This window comes from Lytechinus pictus, chromosome 3 (assembly GCF_037042905.1).
Source record: "Lytechinus pictus isolate F3 Inbred chromosome 3, Lp3.0, whole genome shotgun sequence".
In the NCBI taxonomy this organism is placed as follows: domain Eukaryota; kingdom Metazoa; phylum Echinodermata; class Echinoidea; order Temnopleuroida; family Toxopneustidae; genus Lytechinus; species Lytechinus pictus.
In genome coordinates this window covers 48,305,559-48,325,136 of record NC_087247.1, presented here as the reverse complement: position 1 = coordinate 48,325,136, position 19,578 = coordinate 48,305,559, and the positions used below count along the sequence as shown (strand labels likewise).

Below are 19,578 nucleotides of genomic sequence, written 5' to 3'. Positions count from 1 at the left end.
GACACATCTAAAATATACTGGGCTTTTGCCCACATAAAATATCACGCATAATCTGGTATTTCACATTCTGCTATGACACTTACCGAATCATTTAGATCCTTCCGTGACTTCTCCTTGAAGTTTCTTTTAAAAAATATGTATATTTTCTTGATCTTTAGTGAAGATTTCACGGAGATAAAAATTGGTTAGCGTGGATATCAATTTTCTCCCAAAGAGGGCGTGCGATTTATATTCATATCAAAGACACGACAAGGGAAAGACTAGGCACCTACACTATTTTACACGCAAATCGACGCAAGGCATTACGCGAAGTCCGTGAAGTGTCCAATCTTTTCATTGTATAGACTTTGGTATACCGTATTAACGTTCGTTAAAGCTTGTACTGCTGGTTTCGTTCCAGGCATGTGTATTTTTTTCAATTTTTTTTATTAGTCATCGTTTTAAATTAATTGCAAAAAAGTGTTTTCATCGCCAATAGTAATCTTGAATTATGTTTTTTAAGGTATTTCATTTATTGGTGCCCATAATTAGTAAATTAATCATAAGAATTGCGCATTCAAAGAATTTAGACACAGTAATAAAATTACTGAGGAGCTGAATCAAGGTTGTGAAATTTATTAGCGCCACCAACGGGCTTCCTTGTATTTCCGTAGAACTAGAAGAGACAAACGAAGTCACTTGCTAGGCCCGAGGTAAGCAAAATTTGCTCTTTTTATAAGGAAATTATTTCCAAATCATATGTATAATTTGTTTATGTATTGATACTTACCGGAAAGAGCCCCGGTGCATAGCGAGAAGGAGTTTCGGCAAATATTACTTCAGCAATGAAGCGATGTTTGCCGACTACTTCGAAATCCAGGGTCAAATACGGTCCCTTGTACGAGGTTAGTATATATACTAACCTCGTATTAGTGTGAGTGGATTTAGAGCTAGATCTTTTAGAAGGAAAGTAGAAATCTTGGGGGCGAAAGTTTCAGGTTTTTTTGCGGTACACGCAGATGAATAGGAAGGACTCCCTGGCTTCGTTTAGAGTAAGCCTACGTTAGTAAATGATTTTTACTCTCAAGAAGCCGCCTGGCTAGGTTAGACCAAAAGCTTCGGTCTCTGTTATGTTGGTTGTTCCGCTGAACTCCGTTGGCTCCACTCACCAAATACAGAGACCAAAGTTCTAATCTAACGTTAGCTCGATCTGTACAGTGACTCAATGGCCATATGTTTATGTATTTAAGTTTGGATAAAACAGGAAAGTGAAGTTGCACGACAGCCGAAGTAAGTGGCTGTTTTTTCCCCTTCTATCTAAGTTTATCTTTTTCCCCGTTTTGGTGCATTTCAGGCCAAAATGGAATGATAATCTTTATTTTGGTACAGTTCTTTTATATATTTTTATGAAATGAAGACAAAAATCAATAACCCCCTAAACATAATGGTGGCTGCACGATGGCAAGCCGTCTGTGTACGAGGAGTAATGAAAAAATTAAAAAATGTGAAAAAAAATCCTCGAAACAGACGGGTGCCAGCTGTCGAACTGCTGGTGTGACCTCAATTCAGCAGCCTCAGCCATTCCATTGTGACTCCTGTGACATTTAGTATTTACACAATATTTCAACTTTTAGGTTAATTATTTGAAAGTCGTATAGATCTATTTCAGACTTGTTTGTCCTATTTTTAATCAAAGTACCGTATTGATATTACGGTAGTATGGTAGTGGATCATATTACCGAACACTTTTCATGAATTCAATCATATCAAACACACTATTCTCATTAAATTCACCAAACTTTCAGCATGAATACACAATTACCTACAAAATATAAATATGTAAAAATTTGGCCAAAATCGTTTTTCCTTTTTACAATATTAGCTTCCAATCGGACCCCTCTTGGCATGTAAAATATTTTGGTCACTTGAAAAAGGTATCGTATTACCGAACGTGTGTTTTCTATGGGAAAAGTTGAGAAAACAACAAAATCACTGACGCGTTATTTTGACCATATTTTATTATTTTTCGAATATTAAGACTTTGAAAATGTGTTTTTGACAATTTTTCATCATCTTTCTATTTAAAGGACAAGTCCACCCCAACAAAAACTTGATTTGAATAAAAAGAGAAAATTTCAACAAGCATAACACTGAAAAATTCATCAAAATCGGATGTGAAATAAGAAAGTTATGACATTTTAAAGTTTCGCTTCATTTCACAAAACAGTTACATGCACATCTCGGTCAGTATGCAAATGAGGGAACTGATGACATCACTCACTCACTATTTCTTTTGTATTTTATTACTAGTATATGAAATATGAAATATTTTGATTTTCTCGTCATTGTCATGTGAAATGAAGTTTCATTCCTCCCTGAACACGTGGAATTCCATTATTTTAACATTTTGTGGTTCAGGCAAGGAGGTCCTAATCTTCAAATTCGTAAAAATTGAAATATTGTATAATTCAAACAATGAAAAACAAAAGAAATAGTGATTGAGTGACATCATCGACTCCCTCATTTGGATGGAACTGGCTCGTTCACATAACTATTTTGTTAAAAATAAGCGAAACTTTGAAATGTCATAACTTTCTTATTTTACATCCGATTTTGATGAAATTTTCAGCATTGTGCTTGTCTGATTTTTCCCTATTGATTCAAATCAACATTTTTCTGAGGTGGACTTGACCTTTAAGTTCTCTTTGAAAGGATGTTGCAGAATTTTGAGCATTTGGAATTATTTTCTGATGCGTATGATGCGCACGTTCGGTAATACAAGGCCGGTCGGTAATACAATCACTCACTATACTACTTTACTAGACAGCTGCAGCTGGTTACTGCGGCAGCCCGAACATGGTCATTGGGGCCTAGGTTACCTCAAGAATGGATTTTTTGTGCAGGCTCCACTTCACTACCGCTACACTACGCGACACCTACCCGAACATGCAAAAAAAAAAAGCATACTTATTGTAAAAACCCTGCGCCGCGCCGAAACTAGCTTGAAAAGAATAAGAAGCTTGATTTCTTACTTTTCATTTTAATTTCAGTCCATATTATCCATCCTCCGGTTAGCCTCAAAATTAGTGATTTAGAGCCAACATCGAGTTCCTCTCACATATAAATAATTCACTGCCGATTTCAAAACATTGCATGAGCAATGAGCCATTTTCGATTCGGCAGAGAATGTAATACGTGTAGGGTACCGCGATTCGGCTTCAAATCACCGGTTTTTAGACGTTTTGAAGAAAGGGCAACTTGGAGAGAGTGTGTCTGGTGGTAAGTTTAGTAACAGTAGTCAGTTGAATGTTTAGGTCTTCATGTGCTGGCTTTCTATACATAAAGTGCCACAGTTTGTCTTTGTTTTTTGGTGTGAGAGCGATTGTCATGTTTGTCACCCGATGGTTCGGATACATGTAGGTGGAGCGGAGAGTAGCGGTAGTGAAGTGTAGTGTAGCCTATACAAACCATTGCCTGAGGTAGTCTACGCTGTGTTCGGGCTGCGCAGAGTTGTACTCGAACTCACCAGATGAAAATCCAAGAAGCATTGGGAATCACAGCAGGAAGGATGAAATTTAATAAAATGTAAGAATGGAAAACTACATACTCACAAATTTATGTGCAACTCTCACGGCCCTCAAAACTTGGAAATGATGCCCCAAAACTAGGGCAAATCACCCGGTGTGCATCAAAAGTCGGTCGTGCAGGAAGCAATGGAGAATTGGTAAAGCCTTGTGAGAAGGCACACGAGATAAATCGATTTTTATCACCATACAGGCAGAAAACAAAAATGACAGGTAAAATAATAATTTGATTAAAAGAAAATCAAGTAAAATATTAAATGATTATGTGATTTGACTATGTTCGTATTATTATCAGACCCCCTATTTCACTAAAGATCCTATGGAGAAAATACAACTGAAGGCCTTGACAAAGGCTATCGTCTGAGGCGTCGAGTAGAAAGGATCTTGTGATAATTCATGAGTCTAGTGGCGTAAATTTTGCCAGGTTCTTGGATTGGTTTGGCTGGCGACCAGTCACGAAATTAAATGCCTCTGCTTTTTCCCTAACCCTATGGGTTTTTTTTTTCAAGAAAAGAGCTTATTTTCATGTTAATTATTTTCTTATTTTTTTGTTTTATTTTCTCCCTCATTTTTTTTCTGTTCAATTTTATTTTCTGGTTTGTTCTTTTTTTTCCCCTTTTCTATTTATTTGTTTTTGCTTTTTTGCTTTTATTTATTCTTCTTTTCTTGTTTTGTCCTTTTGTTCCTATACCGTTCTTTTCATTTTTGGGGTCGGTTTTCTTTCTCTCTCTTGTTATTTATAATTTCCATTTTTGTGTATTTTTATACTGTGCATGTATTCTTTCAATTTGAATTATATGTTGTGTTGTATGTTTTTAATGAGAATTTGAAATAAATAAATGAAATGAAAATTAAATGTAAATTTTTAATTAATCCACACATATATATATCGTCCAACCAGTAGCGTACACAAGGCGGGGGGGGGGGGGGTTGGTGTTACATGGGGTCAACCCCTCGCTCCTTCAGATGACCAAGGTCAAAGGTCATTTAGGGTCGATGAACTTTGACCAAGTTTGGGGTATTTGTTGAATTACCATCATAACTTTGAAAGTTTATGGATCTGATTCATATTACTTGGAGGCCGTTCTCATTACGCTTTCTAAAACTAGTTTACTGGAAACCGATTCAGGAAACCACTTTGGAAGATCGCTTTGCTAGCGTTCCCACTTGATCACACGAAAGTGGTTTTCAAAATCACTTCATGTAAAGCGCTCTTGTTGCTGTGGAAATGCTCTCAGTGGGGTGACACGTTTCGCGCGAAATTCGAAACCGCAGCATAGGCATTCTACACCTGTCGTGTGGAGTAGCGCGCTCAAAATGTGCAAAGATCGCTTCCCGAAGAACGGTTGTGTCCTCACTTACGCTAAAACCAGTTTAACGAGGCAAAGCGATCTTGAAAACTACATCGCGAGGTGGTTTTCCAAACTGGTTTGGAAAATCGCTTCCAAGACCGCTTCGACCGTTCTCACTACGCGTTAAACTAGTTTCCACTAAACTAGTTTCCAGTAAACTAGTTTTAGGAACGTAGTGAGAACAGCCTCTTGGACATAAGAGTAATCAAGTATCACTGAATATCCTGTGCGAGTTTCAGGTCACATGACAAAGGTCAATGAACTTTGGCCATGTTGGTGGTATTTGTTGAATTACCATCATGAACTTTGAAAGTTTATGGATCTGATTTATAAAACTTGGACATGAAAGTAATCAAGTTTCGTTATGACACCTAGATAGATCCTAAGCATTTGATTGGTTGTTTGATATCGATCATTCGGACCATTTTACAATGATGTCATCGACCGTGCAATTTAGGATCCATACGATTTTGTCCATTGCACGCACGCATTGTACTCAACATAATCGACAATCAACAGACCGAGCTCATACTGCATGATCATATTTTGCATTGAAATTGATAAATTTCCTATGAAAATAATCTAGTTTTAAGTGTCATATAAACCAAATAATGAATGTTCCTTCATTCGTGCAATGGACAGAATACTTCATTCAGTGAAAGATGAAATGAATGATCCATTCAACTCTTTCATCTTTCACCTCATGAAGTATTCTATCCATTGAACTCATAAACATTCATTATTTGTATACTGAACATATTGTGCAAGTTATAGGTCACATGACTAAGGTCAAAGGTCAATGAACTGTTGCCATGTTGGGGGGTAATTGTTGAATAACCATCATAACTCCAAAAGTGTATGGATCTAGTTCATAAAACTTGGACATAGAGTAATCAAATATCACTGAACATCTCATGTGAGTTACAGGTCACATGACCAAAGTCAAAGGTCATTTATGGTCAATGAGCTTTGGCCATTCTGGAGGTAATTATTAGATTATTATCATAACTTTCAAGATATAGTTTATAAAATGTGGATATAGCCTTTATAGGGGTAATCAAGTATTACTGACAAGTCTAAGGTAGCATGATCAAGGTCAAATGTAATTTATTGTCAATGAACGTAGTATTGTATCATTATATGAATGGTGTTTTTTGTGAATAATTATTTTATAGTACGGGTAGTTTTCAAAGTCAGCACTGCTGCTACATGTATATTGAATCGCGCGATGCAGTTGTTATGTATTATACATGTATTATTAATGTTGTAACCCGCAAGTGAAAACCCGAACCGTATCGTCCCGTATAATCCAATAATTTGCAAACGGGATCCGCTGACCCGTCGGGTTTTAACCCGCCAGTCAATTTATCTTTGAAAAATGAAACGGTTGAAACAACTGTCTCACTGCCGTTCACCGCAAATCCCTCGAGCTCAAACAGCGAGCGTTGCCGTGGAAACAGGCTTGACTCGCCCCACTCCAAGTCATAAAGCATCCCTTTCTCTGCCACGTGGCCTATTACTCGCTCCTTGCCAGACATGATTACGCAATGTATTCTGGCATCTGTTTACATTCTCCGAACACATCCCCTCCCCTCTCTCTCTCTCTCTCTCCCCCTCTCCCAGTCGTAAAACATTCCTTTCTCTGACTGCGCTGCACTGGCGCTCCTTTGAAAGAGCAACTCGATGTATTATGTCGAACTGTCTCAGTCCTGTTCACTGTTCACAAGACAAAAATATGCCGGCATTTTTTTAAAGGAAATATCTACGTCTCTAAAAGAATCCGCCACGTAAGAAGCACATGATCCTAACTCAATTTTCATTGTTAATGTTTTTATTATGCGTCGTTACTTCTCCCTTTTTTTCGTATGATGGTCTGCGGGTTTGAGAATGAACTCGGCCCAACCCGCGACCGGGGGCATACCGGCAGGTTAACCCGTACCGCAACGGGTGCGGGTTATTGTAATTTTATATTATTTTTATATTGGTGAATAAAATCAAATGAAATAAAATCAAATCAAACAGAACCACTGCACTGTAACACTTTCACATAATGCAATTTCTGCTATCTAAAATTGTAGTTATATTATTTATGCAATCCCCACACTATACAGGCTCAAATCAGGAAAATATATGCCAACTACTAACCTAGCTTAGAGTGAATTTACTTACAATTTGCAAATTCGCCTTTTATTCCGGAGAGAAAATGTTTTTTGGGGTGACTTTGTACCACGAAATGGGTCCGTTCTGATCTCGAAATTGAAAGCATTACGCAATTAACTCCTCTTATTGGAGCCTCAGCGCGCGCTAGCTAGCCCAGGCTGCCCAGCAAAGACCAGCAATGTTGTTTTTCAGTCCAGGTCGGTCGACACGGCGACTCACAACAATCATTTTACAATATTCAATTCTATGGGACCTCGTCTATAAAGTAATCAAAATTGAAATAAATACCAGGATAATGATACAGTCAATTTTTTCTTCTTGTATATCTCCATATTATTTCCTTCTGTTTTTGTATTTCTTTCAATTCTTTGTAAACTAATACAAACGTGCACGAGGGCGCCCATGAACTAAACATAAACAGCTCGTGTTACTAGTGCTTAGCTAGGCTTTTATTTATTTTTTATCTCTCTCGATCGATCGGTCAAGAGAGAGGTATTTGCAAGAAACTTGCAATCTAATTTTACATCTTCAGAAATCTTTATTTTTTATTTTTATATTGGTGAATAAAATAAAATGAAATAAAATCAAATCAAACAGAACCACTGCACTGTAACACTTTCACATAATGCAATTTCTGCTATCTAAAATTGTAGTTATTTTTTTTTATTAATAACTGTAGCTCTTGAGGACTGAACATAGTACATGTAGTCTATTTTTGTATAGATATATGTGCATATTTTATATCATTGAATTCAAGCTCATGGTATGTAAAAGCAGAAAATGTGTATTAAACATTTTGATCTTTGATGAAATCTTTTTTTTATTTTGCATTTTAGGACTTTATTGATATTGTGCTATCAAAGACCCAACGGAAGACTCCAACAGTTGTCCACAAGCATTATAAGATCAGCAGGATACGACAATTTTACATGAGAAAAATCAAGTTTACACAGCAGAGTTACCATGACAAACTTCAACAGATTATCCAGGATTTTCCCAAGTTAGAAGTGAGTGGGAGAAATGTATTTAAGTGTTATGATATACACTGTTACTTTAATTTGATACGGACTTGTCTATTGATATCTTATATATTTACTATATATAAACAAAAGGAAGTTGAATTGCCATAGTATGCAGTAGTGATAGTCATATTTAGATGTAGCACTTTGAACTAAAATGTATGATGATGGTGATGGTGTTGTAGGTTTCCTTTTTTTTAGTATGATTGAATCAATTGTACCTCTAATGAAAACAGGTCCATATTAAGTATCTATACACCTCCACCCCACACAGGATGTCCATCCATTCTATGCTGATCTGATGAATGTTCTCTATGACAAAGATCATTACAAGCTTGCCTTGGGTCAGATTAACACAGCCCTGCATCTCATTGACAAGTAAGTACTCAAGTTGATTCTTTATAGTAAACATGTGTAATGTACTAAACATTGTAGTGAATTTGATATTCTGTATATGTATTGCAAAATGGTAAATTACAGATTTATAATTTTTTAAAGTGGATTTTGTATGTTACCAAGACCTTAGCCTGAGATGAGGTATAATTCATGGTAAGCATGCACTATACAGTGTGTATCAAAAAAAGTTTACACTTAGAAAAAACCGTGTAAAATTATACATTTGTAATATCCTGAAGATATGTTCACATTCTAACATTAGTACAGATCCATTTAAGCAAATGACGATATAACTGTAGAAAAATATTTCCGCTTGAGTGAGCACCACTTACTTTTGAAAAGTTAGTGAAAAATGATTTGCGCAGAACTTTGAAATAGTTATGCGAATAAAAGTAACCTTAATAATGAAGAACACGTGGAATTTAGCTAGTAAAATTGATTTGAAGATATCTTTTACCTTTTTAAACTTGTTTCCTTGCCCAAAACACTTCGAAGAGTGCATTGCGCCCCACCCCACTCCCCAACACACCGAGGCCATCGTGACAATATTTGCTTTACACTGAGCTGTGATTTACATAAAATGGTTTAGGCATGATTTTCATTTTGTTAATCATTGTCAAGCTTGGGAAAAGTGTGGAGAAACACGTATTAAATAAAAAAATGAAATGTAAACCCACTTTAAATGATAAAAACTTCGTGGTAAAATGCTGGAGATGTCTGATATAAACTTTTGCTCTGATTCAGTTATGTCCTCAGATCCAGCTGGCACAAAAAGGGTAAAGGTTGTGCTTACTAAGTATTGAAATTTCAATTTCGGTGGCAAAGTTGTTACAAAATGCTTGAATGTATCTGTTTTATTTCAATTGACTAAAAGTGCAAGGGAATTGTATGAGAAATGTTTCGCAGGGTAAGTTTGATTTCGCCCTTTCCCCTTGACACAGCGTGAAAACAAGCATTTCTGCGCAAACAGATTTCTGAGAGCTTTACAAAAATGGACAGTGCTCACTCAAGTGTAACATTCTATAAAAACTTTAACTTTTATTGGATAGATGAGACCCAAACCCAAGATTATATGTGAAAAATTACCCACATGTTGTATATTTTTTAATTCCCAGGAATTTTTCAAAGTGTGTTTTTGATACACACTGTATAATGGATACAAATTAACGGAACCTAGTAACCTGTTTAGATTGGACATCTATCACAAACATGAAGCACAGTCAAAATATCCAATGCAGGTAGCACTTAAATGCCTTACTTCTTGTGCATCTTGGCCTATGGAAATTTATACACAAAAGGCCATGCAAAAATAGTTGCTATATCCAATGGTCATGGCTATATATAACAATTTGCACAATGGTTGGGAGAGCTTATCATACTGAGAATCTTTCATATTATACGTCGTATGAAATAATCAAAGAGAACTAATATAGAGTTGACTGAATCTTGCCAAAATTATTTGCTGTGCTATCTCAAGCCAATCACATTTCAGTAATACCATATGGATTTCTAGTAATACAAGGAACAGTTTGTATTTATTTTTTTCTTCCATAGAAATGAACAAATCTATTCTGGAATCTGAAAAGACCTGAATTTCTGCTCTGAATGCTATCATAAAGATATCATTAAAAAGATTGTGTGACTGATTTATTATAGTCATCATAAATGATTTTTCCTAATTATTAGCCCTGTTGAATTTGCTATTATTTTTTCTTTTCAAAATGATTTATGATTCACACTACTGTATTTTGTTTCACACTGCCATGTGCTTTTCTCCAGTGTTGCTAGAGATTATTGCAGATTGATGAAGTACGGTGATTCCTTGTACCGATGCAAGCAGTTGAAAAGAGCTGGGATGGGAAGAATGTGCACCATCATGAAGAGACAAGGACAGAGTCTGGAGTACCTGGAGCAGGTCAGGCAGCATTTGTCAAGGCTGCCCTCTATAGATCCAAACACACGCACACTCCTACTTTGTGGTTTTCCAAACGTAGGCAAGTCAAGCTTCATGAATAAGGTGTGTTCATATGTATTTTATAACTATGGGGGGGGGGGGCTGAAAATTACATTTATGCATAGCAGAAGAAAAAAGTAATTGGGCAGTTTCTTCTAGTGTGAGGTAAATCACACCACCCTTGTCCATGGAGACAAAACCCAATTCAACCTTTGATTACTACATCTACTATAACATAGATTGAAACTTACATTACATTTATGCATAGTATGTTTTGAAACCAGATTGTAAGAGTTATTTAGATTGTTGTTTAAGCAGGTCAAAGGTAACTTGTATAGAATTCAGTCAGTTTATTCAATCATGTCTATGGCAATGCTGTTAGTACTACTAGGTTAGGAAAAGATCTTGTCTCCCTTGTCGCTGGCTGGGTGAAAGATAATAATAATAATAATTAATATGTTCCATTTATATAGCGTAGCAAATATAATTGCATATATACTACTGCGCTTGATACTTGGTATATTATTACCCGTCTGTAGCTGAGCCGCCGTATAGGTGCTAAAGCATTCAAGGAATAAATCCTACTGGATACCCATTCACCTCACCTGGGTTGAGTTCGGCACAATGTCTGAGATTCAAACCCACGTCCACCTGATTGAAAGACGTGAGTCGTAACCACTAGACCACGACGCCCCCACGATACACTCTATCAAACTCTGATTGCACTTCAATTCCACTTTTTAGTGTAGTATGAGTGATATATTTTTGAAGTAAATGTTGACTTAAAAATTATGATCTTCCCATATATGGTGTTCCACTTCGCATGCCAGGTGACAAGAGCTGATGTAGAGGTCCAACCGTATGCCTTCACCACCAAGTCTCTCTTTGTGGGTCATATGGACTACCGGTATCTTCGTTGGCAGGTGGTTGATACCCCTGGTATCCTAGATCATTCCCTTGAGGATAGGAACACTATTGAGATGCAAGCTATCACAGCACTAGCACATCTGAGGGCAGCAGTTCTCTATATCATGGATGTATCAGAACAGTGTGGACATTCAATTGAAGAACAGGTATATTTGGTTCTCGTACTCGCCTATATGCTTGGAAATCAGATTACCCTCTTAGACCGTGGCTATGTGACTTTCGAATATGTGATTGGTTTAGTGAAAACATAAAAATGAGAGAGAGAGATATGTAACCTCAAGATGACCTCTGAACAAAAAATTATTTATTGATGTTTACAGATTTTTTATTGGATGATTTAAAGTTCAGTGTTGGTGTTGACACTAGCATTCCCAAGCTCCAACGCCTAATTGTAGTTTACAAAATTATAAAATCATATTATTCATAGCTCAGTTGCTAGTGAGATAAATCCTCGGACCATCTATTTGGTACTGATCTGATGTAAACATTGACCCAACACCAAAACTACTAGGTTAACATTAAACTTAGCATGCCTCTGTGTATAAATATATATGTTAATATAAAATTCTGAGCCTTATGTAAGGATTTTGATGACAGATTCATTTTATTGAAAGAATTTTGTAGATTGCATAGTAGATGTTTTAGAAACTTAATTTTATTGATGATTTACCTCTAGTTCGGAATGTACTTATTGGAAAATGTTAATAAAATTTAGCATCCAAAATATTTCAGTGTTGCATTTGAGAATGGCTTTCAAGTTGAATAGTTTGTGGAAATCAATTGGTGTAGAGAAAGAGATAAATTTAGAGATGAACTTACTCTTGTCTATGTTGAAATGTCTTTCTTGTCTACAGGTGGAGTTATTTGAGAGTATACGTCCCTTGTTTGCCAACAAACCTCTCATTATTGTAGCAAACAAGACAGATATAATCCAGATCAAAGATCTAAGGGATGATCAGAAGGTGAGTTCATAGATAGCAAACAGTAATATGTTTTGCATACATGTGCTATGACAATACTCATAGAGCAACTTCTCTATTCACTGCATGGTTGCTCATGGTTAGCAATGGTAGTATTAATTTAAGTGGGAAAATATTGAAATTGCTGTCTTGCTGAAGTCTTTGTGCTGCTTTATGTTGGTAAATTATTTTATTAGAAAGTCAAAAGGGGCCTAAGCTTTCGATCCTAGCAGAATCTTCGTCGTAGGCAAAATGACAACAACAACAAATAAATAAAAAATAAAACTATTTTATGGATATTATTCAAGTACAACAGTGGTTTTTATTTTAGTGTGCCCAATTAAATTGTGGAAGAAATGAAAAATTATAAATATCGGTTGATCAATTTGCAAAGCAAAAACCTTTGTTAAGTATACAATTGTAACAATATTCAAATGCAGATAACAAGGACTGTCGCAGAAATTTCAAGGCATATTAGTATTGGCTATGAAGGGATATTTACGGTTACAATACTGCAATGTAAGTGTATGCTTCATGTACAATTTCGCTGAAGAGTCATCTTAAGTTCAAATTTGCTGTCATGATGCTTAAAATGGACTTGAACTATTGATAAACTACTAAGACAGTGACAGTGAAATTGTCTTTGTTCATACCTTTCCTTTTTTGTTTTGTTTCACTCATGGTCGGTACTTTGAAAAATTGTTCAATTATGATAAAATAGTATTCAGAGTGTATTGTATTGTTTTTTGTTGTTGAAAGTAAAATCCTTTTATCCCCCTTTCTCTCTATTTGTCACTGTCTGTCTCCCTCTCTGTCTCCTTGTCTTTCTTTTACTCCCTTGCTCACAGGAATTCTTCAAGAAAGTAGAATCTGATGGAGTTAATGTAATAGAAACAAGCACAGTCACAGAGGATGGTATCATGCAGGTCAAAACAGAGGTAAAATCATAATCATCAAGAATTTCAAACAAAATCCAAACTGTAATATCAACCTGACACACTCCATGGTTCAAATATTTGTCTTGATTGGCTAATTATGTTTTTACTATGTTATGATATCTGGCTTAGCAACTGCATAGCATCAGCTTTTAGGGAAAGTGACACCATTAGTGTTTACTGTGTAGCAAGTGTTGTCAATTATCAAGAGTGGAATTAAGTTTTGTGATCAAAAGACATTAGGCAATCCTGTGTAACCTTATTGAAGTCATCCTTTTACTTTTCACTATTTTTGTGCAGGCCTGTGACAGACTCCTCTTACAAAGGGTTGATATGAAGATGAAAGGTCGTAAGGTCAATGATGTTCTCAATCGCCTCCACATTGCTATGCCTACTCCAAGAGATGAAAAGGTACATTGTTAATCCTGTTCCTTTTAGTGAGACTAGTTTGCAAACCATCCATCAAAGTCATACATACTGGTAGCTGTACTTTAGGAAGAAATTAAATTTTTGTACAGGATAGTTTTCTTGCTTCGATTCTTTCTAAATGCACAGGGGTTATGGGGTTATTTTGTAGCTTTCTGGCCTCTATTTTGGACAATTCTATTTCTAAGGCTAAATTGCCCTCGGCCCCTTTCTTTTTCTTGCTTGAGAGTAAATAATTTGATTTCTCATTAATGAAGAAGATTAAGTGCAATTGTATATTTCCTATTCAATTTTTTTTTTTTTTTGGGGGGGGGGGTCACTTGAATGAGCTTAACAGATAGATTTCCCTTTATTTAATTATATTTTATATCTGCATTGCCGTCTACAGGCAAGACCGCCCTGCATTCCTGCTGCTGTGGTAGCCCGCAAGAATGCTATGGAGACCGAACGCAAGAAACGTTCTCTCAGAGATGAAGAGCTTGAACTAGGAGATGACTTCGTCCTAGAGCTGCATAGAGAATGGGATCTTAAGAATGAAGAAGAGAAGACTGATATCATCCCAGAGCTCTGGATGGGTAAGAACATTGCTGACTTTGTGGATCCTGATATTGATGCTAAGCTTGCTGAGCTAGAAGAGGAGGAGGCAATGAGAGAGGCTGCTGGTGTCTATGACAATGAAGAATCGGTGAGTCTCATCTTGCTTTGCCATTTGCATTCACTTACCATACTGATTTTGGGTATGTTTTCGGTTGACAAATGCAAGAAAGTGATATTGTAACTTTAATGTAAGCGATACAGAGCTTTATGAGCAGCTGGAGTTTATGAATTTTTGTCATTGAAATACAACGGGCACTCCTTTCCAACAAAACGATACTCATTAGATAAGGTTCACTTGTACCTTGATACTAGACCCAAAGTGGCAAAATCTTTAACTCACGTTAGGTAAATTGGTAGACTCAATATCTAGAATGAAATCAGCACAGGGATTGGCTGCTTGAGCGTAAGCCGAGTTGATTATTAATGCCTATTATTATTGTTGTTGTTTGTCATCATCATTATTTGGTTTGCTTGTTTTTGTTACAGTCAGAGGATGAAGAGATGAAGGAAATCAGGATTACTGCAAAGAAGTGAGTAAAATCATTTAGCTGTACATTTTATTTTGTTCATACAATGAATATGAGAGTAGGAAAGACTTTGTAGAAAATATAGAGCTGACTTATTTTTTATTAAAAGATTGGATACGATTTTTTAATTACAGGCATGTTCATTTCTAATCTGTTGTGGTTAACCTCCCCATTATTTTGGTAGAAAATTTGAATTGTTAATTCAATCACAATGGTCATAATTATTTTAGACACAATCCATAATCACAATGACAATATTGTCATTTCAATTTCCACTCGGGTAAACGATAGATTATGGAAAAGATATTGGGAGGTTTTCATCTTCATTCACTGTTATCATTGACATTCAAGATATGATATCACTATTTTATTTTCAGGATCCGTGACAAGAAGATCCTAATGCAGATGGAATCAAGAGAGAAGAAGAGGATCAGACATCCTTCTATTGTTAGGAAGACTGAAGGGGTAAGAACACATATTGAACAAAGCAACCTCATTCTCTGGTTTTGTATATTAGCTGTCAGGTGACGGGTCGGGGGGGGGGTGATCAGATGTCCCAGATTTGCCGACCCTAAACAGGGATTTCTTTAATTGTTGAGATAATTGATACTCTAAACCAGGATATCGCAGTTTTCATACCATGAGAGTAATAGTGGAAACATTGGACTTTTTAACTGGCTTTCTATTGTAATGTCTTATAGGATTTTCAATTCACAGGTCTTGTTACAGTCAGTCCCGCTAATGTTGCAAATTACATACCCTTTTGTGTGTTAAATCATTGTGATTTAGAGGGCTATCACTGAAACTACTTGCTCTAAACTTTCACAACATATTCATAATACATTTTCACTTAGTTTTTGTTGAATTATATTATGTTTCTTAATGATTTCTCTATTTTTCTTCCCGTAACAGATTAAAAGGAAACGGTTTGAGAGTGAGATGACTGAGTTGGGTGTGGAAATTTCAGGGGTAAGCAGATTATTAAGTGGCATTCTTTTTTGTAGGCTTTTTACATCCACATGGAGAAAATATCAATAGTGATGCACTTTAAGCTTAATTTCTTGATTGATAAACGATTTCTTTTGAAGTGTAGACTCTTGTGCTGGAATTGTAATGCCCTTTGGGGAGGGGGACATTGCTCTATAAATTTGGCTGTAGGTTGTGGGGTTGGTGAATACTTTGAATCCTCTGGATCAAACCGGATTCTTGTGAGACCTATTTATACTTTGTTTTAGTTAGCTTTCATTCAATAGCAAAAGAGAACATTTATTCTTTGAGCCCCCTCTCCCTTCCAGATGTTATTGCCAATCACAATTGAAAGCAATCACCACTGGTGATAGATCACATCGGAATAATCTTTTTAACACCAGAAGTAATTGATCACTACTCTAAACCTGTTACCACTTGTGGCCATGTTTGTGCAATCGATAACATCCAAATGATCAATTGCAATGTGCATTGCGATGCATCACAAGTTCTGTTGAAGAGAATCATAAAGTGTGCTACCTATTGTAAGAGGTGATAATGTCTGAATAACGTGGTACTGATCACCTGTTATTTGCAATTTTATCCCAAATGACGATAATATGTGACTGACTTTTTACTGATCTCCCGAGTGGCATCTGAAAGCGCCCAAGATGTAATAAAACTTGTTTTATTCACAGGATAACTTTAGCCAGAATCGTGGAAGGAGTAGCAGTCGCGCTCCATTGGTCAAGAAACGCCGCACAGATTCCACTGGACGTGCAACCAGTAGCATGAGAACACCAAGAGATGAATCTGGAATCAGAGATGTGGAGGTACGAAATCATATTCTTTATGTTACTTATTTTCTACTATTGGTCTTTTTTTATGTTATTACCATAGTATGAATCAACAGTTTCGCGTTGACATATCAGAGAATCATTTTGAATTAAAGAAGTTTTAAAGGGCCAATGTTTATATTACACTTAGCTGATTGATATTTTAGTGGATATTTTGCTTGGCTGAGAAATTAATGTAATGAGTTATTATTCGGCTAAATAGTGTTGGCATTCTAGATTTTCTTCCTAATATAAGATTGAAGTCTATGCTTTTAAAAAGTATTATGACTTGAATTTTGCACTGCAAACTAATTTGTTACATCACATGAACACTATATAATTCTATGCAACTAATGGGGGAAAGTGTGCACATTTTGTACATGCTCAATTGATGCATTATAATAACTGGATTTGTTTTCTGAAGATAGTGTAGGTTATTGAGAAATAAATCAATACTAAAGTTGACTACACCGTATACAATACATACATGGTAATGATTAATGACTTACTCTTCTCTCCTTTCTATTTCTTACTCTCTATTCACAATCTTTGTCTTTTTCTTTTCTTTATTATTGCTACCATGGCTCTTTTCATCTTTCATTCTCTCTTTCTCTCACACACTCATACAGAAGCGTAAGAAGGTGCGTACCCTATCCAAGGTGTCCCAACGCAAGATGAACATGAACGCCAAGAAGGGTGAAGCCGATCGTAAGATTCCAACCAAGATGCCTAAACACTTGTTTGCTGGAAAGCGAAAGGGTGGATCCACAAGCAGGCGATGAGAGGAATAACAACCACATTAGGATTTCAACTGAATATTATATATTTCTTCCATTGACATGATGTAGTTTCACATGTATATATTATGGTCAGCATGATATAACACTGAACTTTTCGTATAATTGAAATAAACCAATGATTAAATTCTATTTTCACTGTAAAATTTATTTAAAAATAAAAGATCGAAGATTGTTCTTTTTCCAAGTTCAGCCCTGGGCTCTATGAATCACACATCTTTTGGGTAGAAATGATAGGCAACAAGCTTCTTTGTATGCTTCTTAATCTGATGGAGATCTGATTCAAGCTATTCTAAAGAGTATGCAATGAAGTGTATTACTTTGGTTGATTTAGGTGCTTCCTTGTGTCATTGCCTTAAAAAGTACATTTTCTCCCAAGAAAAAAAAATCATATCCATATTTATGAAAGTGTAGGGTACAATTGCAGACCAAGATATGATATGATATAATGAAAGCCTAAATGGGTTACATCTTAATGATGTATAATAGCTTCTTTACATTACACAAGATATCATTCAGAGAAGGGTATTTGACCGTCAATAAGAGATAGTTGGTGTTCATGTTACTCAACTCTGTAGCATTTAACCAGTAACAACAAAGATTCATCAGTTGCATTACTGTGGTATTCAGTATTGTTAACATAACTCTTGAAAAATAAGTTATTTCTTGCTGCCAGTTGACTTGTTCTTCTGTTTGAGATCTGAGCCTCAGATTTATCTGCACTTCCATCACATCCTTCAAAGTTGTCAACTTTGTATGGTGTAATTTTTTAAAAGGATCTTTATCAATACCATTCAGCTTAAACAGTCAACCAAATGTCACGGCAGGTCATGTGTACTTTATATGCTTGGTTAAACACCTGTGCCGTCTTGAAGACAAGAGTTTGTCATAATTTGAATAAGACATTTTAAATAATTTTTGCAAGATGTAAGAAAGTATGCCCTCACTGAGGGTTAAACCTTTGGGATTTTTGTCATCACTTTGCTTTGTACTGCATCAAAATCTCCCATTTTCGTCATGTGATCAGGTCTTTATTTGCTTTTATATGGGGACCACGAGAAAGGTTTATCCCTCAGCTTGTGGATGTTGCTTGACCCGCTTACATTTTGTACAGAAGTTTCTCTTCATGGAGGAGAATTTAAAAAGTGATATGAATTTTTATGCTGTTGATATTTAGAGGAATGTATTATCATGACATTAAATTTTCCTTATAGTATTTCAGTCCATTACTGAAGAAAAAATGAAATGTATTGTATGGAGTTTTTATTATTTAAAGTATGTTCAGAAATGATTTGGGAAGAATGTATATCAAGATCATCTCCATACATTTTGGACAAAGGAAAAGAAAAGATATTCAATATTTTAAAATCATCAACTTTCATTTATTTTCTTTTATGGTCGATATTTATTTGTACAGCCCAACATCTTATGACTGGTGTTGCCTTTTATTAATTTCAATTGTTGTGTTGATATTTTTAGCTCCAATATTTTTATTTGATAAGTAGTAAAAAACTAAACACTATTTTTAAGTTAGTGTTTCTGTTCCTTTCAGGAGACCCAGTAAATCAGATTGCTCTATTTATTTTGTCCACTGACAAAGGAAATCTTTGAATAAGGGCAGCATTATATTTTTGTTCATTTATGATCCGAGGTTAGATTCTAAGTTCTGAGAGCTTGTTGAGCTTTACTCAAGATTTTTTTTTTTTTTTTTGCATTTTATGTGTATCAAAAGTTTGATACATTACATAATGTACAGCTACTGACAACCTGTATTAAAATGGTAGCATTGGGTTCATAGTGCCACAGGTATTACATATTACTTAACGTTGAATCAAGGATGTTTACGATTGTATGATGCTTATATTGCATGTATTTTATGTTGAAATACAACTTTTATCATCTACTACTTCAGAGATTGTTGAATTTTGTCAAACTTTTTCAAATGGGATGGAACCTCTTATAAAAAGTATGACTTTAAGAGTTGCACTAAAATGCCGATGCAAATATTTGCAATGTGCAATCTTATTATTACACAGTAGTTCACGTCCTCTTACATGATCTGACCGATGCGGTCATGCCTTTTGTAACTCACACAACTAGGCATTTTAAAGCAACACTTAAGTCATACTTAAATCTTTGTGAAACACCACCCAGGTTCTCTTTT

The 19,578-nt window shown here is 35.7% G+C and overlaps 1 protein-coding gene across 1 annotated transcript; it reads left to right on the top strand.

The window, feature by feature from the left end:
• Positions 1–7,904: 7,904 nt before the first annotated feature.
• On the top strand, positions 7,905–19,325 carry LOC129255536 (GTP-binding protein 4-like). Its single transcript, XM_054893884.2, has 13 exons — positions 7,905–8,082; positions 8,369–8,472; positions 10,270–10,507; positions 11,275–11,517; positions 12,226–12,333; positions 13,179–13,268; positions 13,566–13,676; positions 14,080–14,376; positions 14,775–14,818; positions 15,193–15,280; positions 15,728–15,784; positions 16,480–16,614; positions 17,247–19,325. Exons 1-13 carry the CDS (start codon positions 8,005–8,007, stop codon positions 17,397–17,399), a joined length of 1,746 nt encoding a protein of 581 aa, XP_054749859.2. The 5' UTR covers positions 7,905–8,004; the 3' UTR covers positions 17,400–19,325.
• The last annotated feature ends 253 nt before the right edge of the window (positions 19,326–19,578 follow it).

Excerpts from the sequence above, each read along its gene's own strand:
- LOC129255536 (XM_054893884.2), top strand. The coding sequence starts at position 8,005 with ATGAGAAAAATCAAGTTTACACAGCAGAGTTACCATGACAAACTTCAA. Across the intron at positions 8,083-8,368 it reads AGGATTTTCCCAAGTTAGAA|GATGTCCATCCATTCTATGC; the intron begins GTGAGTGGGAGA and ends CACCCCACACAG. Across the intron at positions 15,785-16,479 it reads TGGGTGTGGAAATTTCAGGG|GATAACTTTAGCCAGAATCG; the intron begins GTAAGCAGATTA and ends TTTTATTCACAG.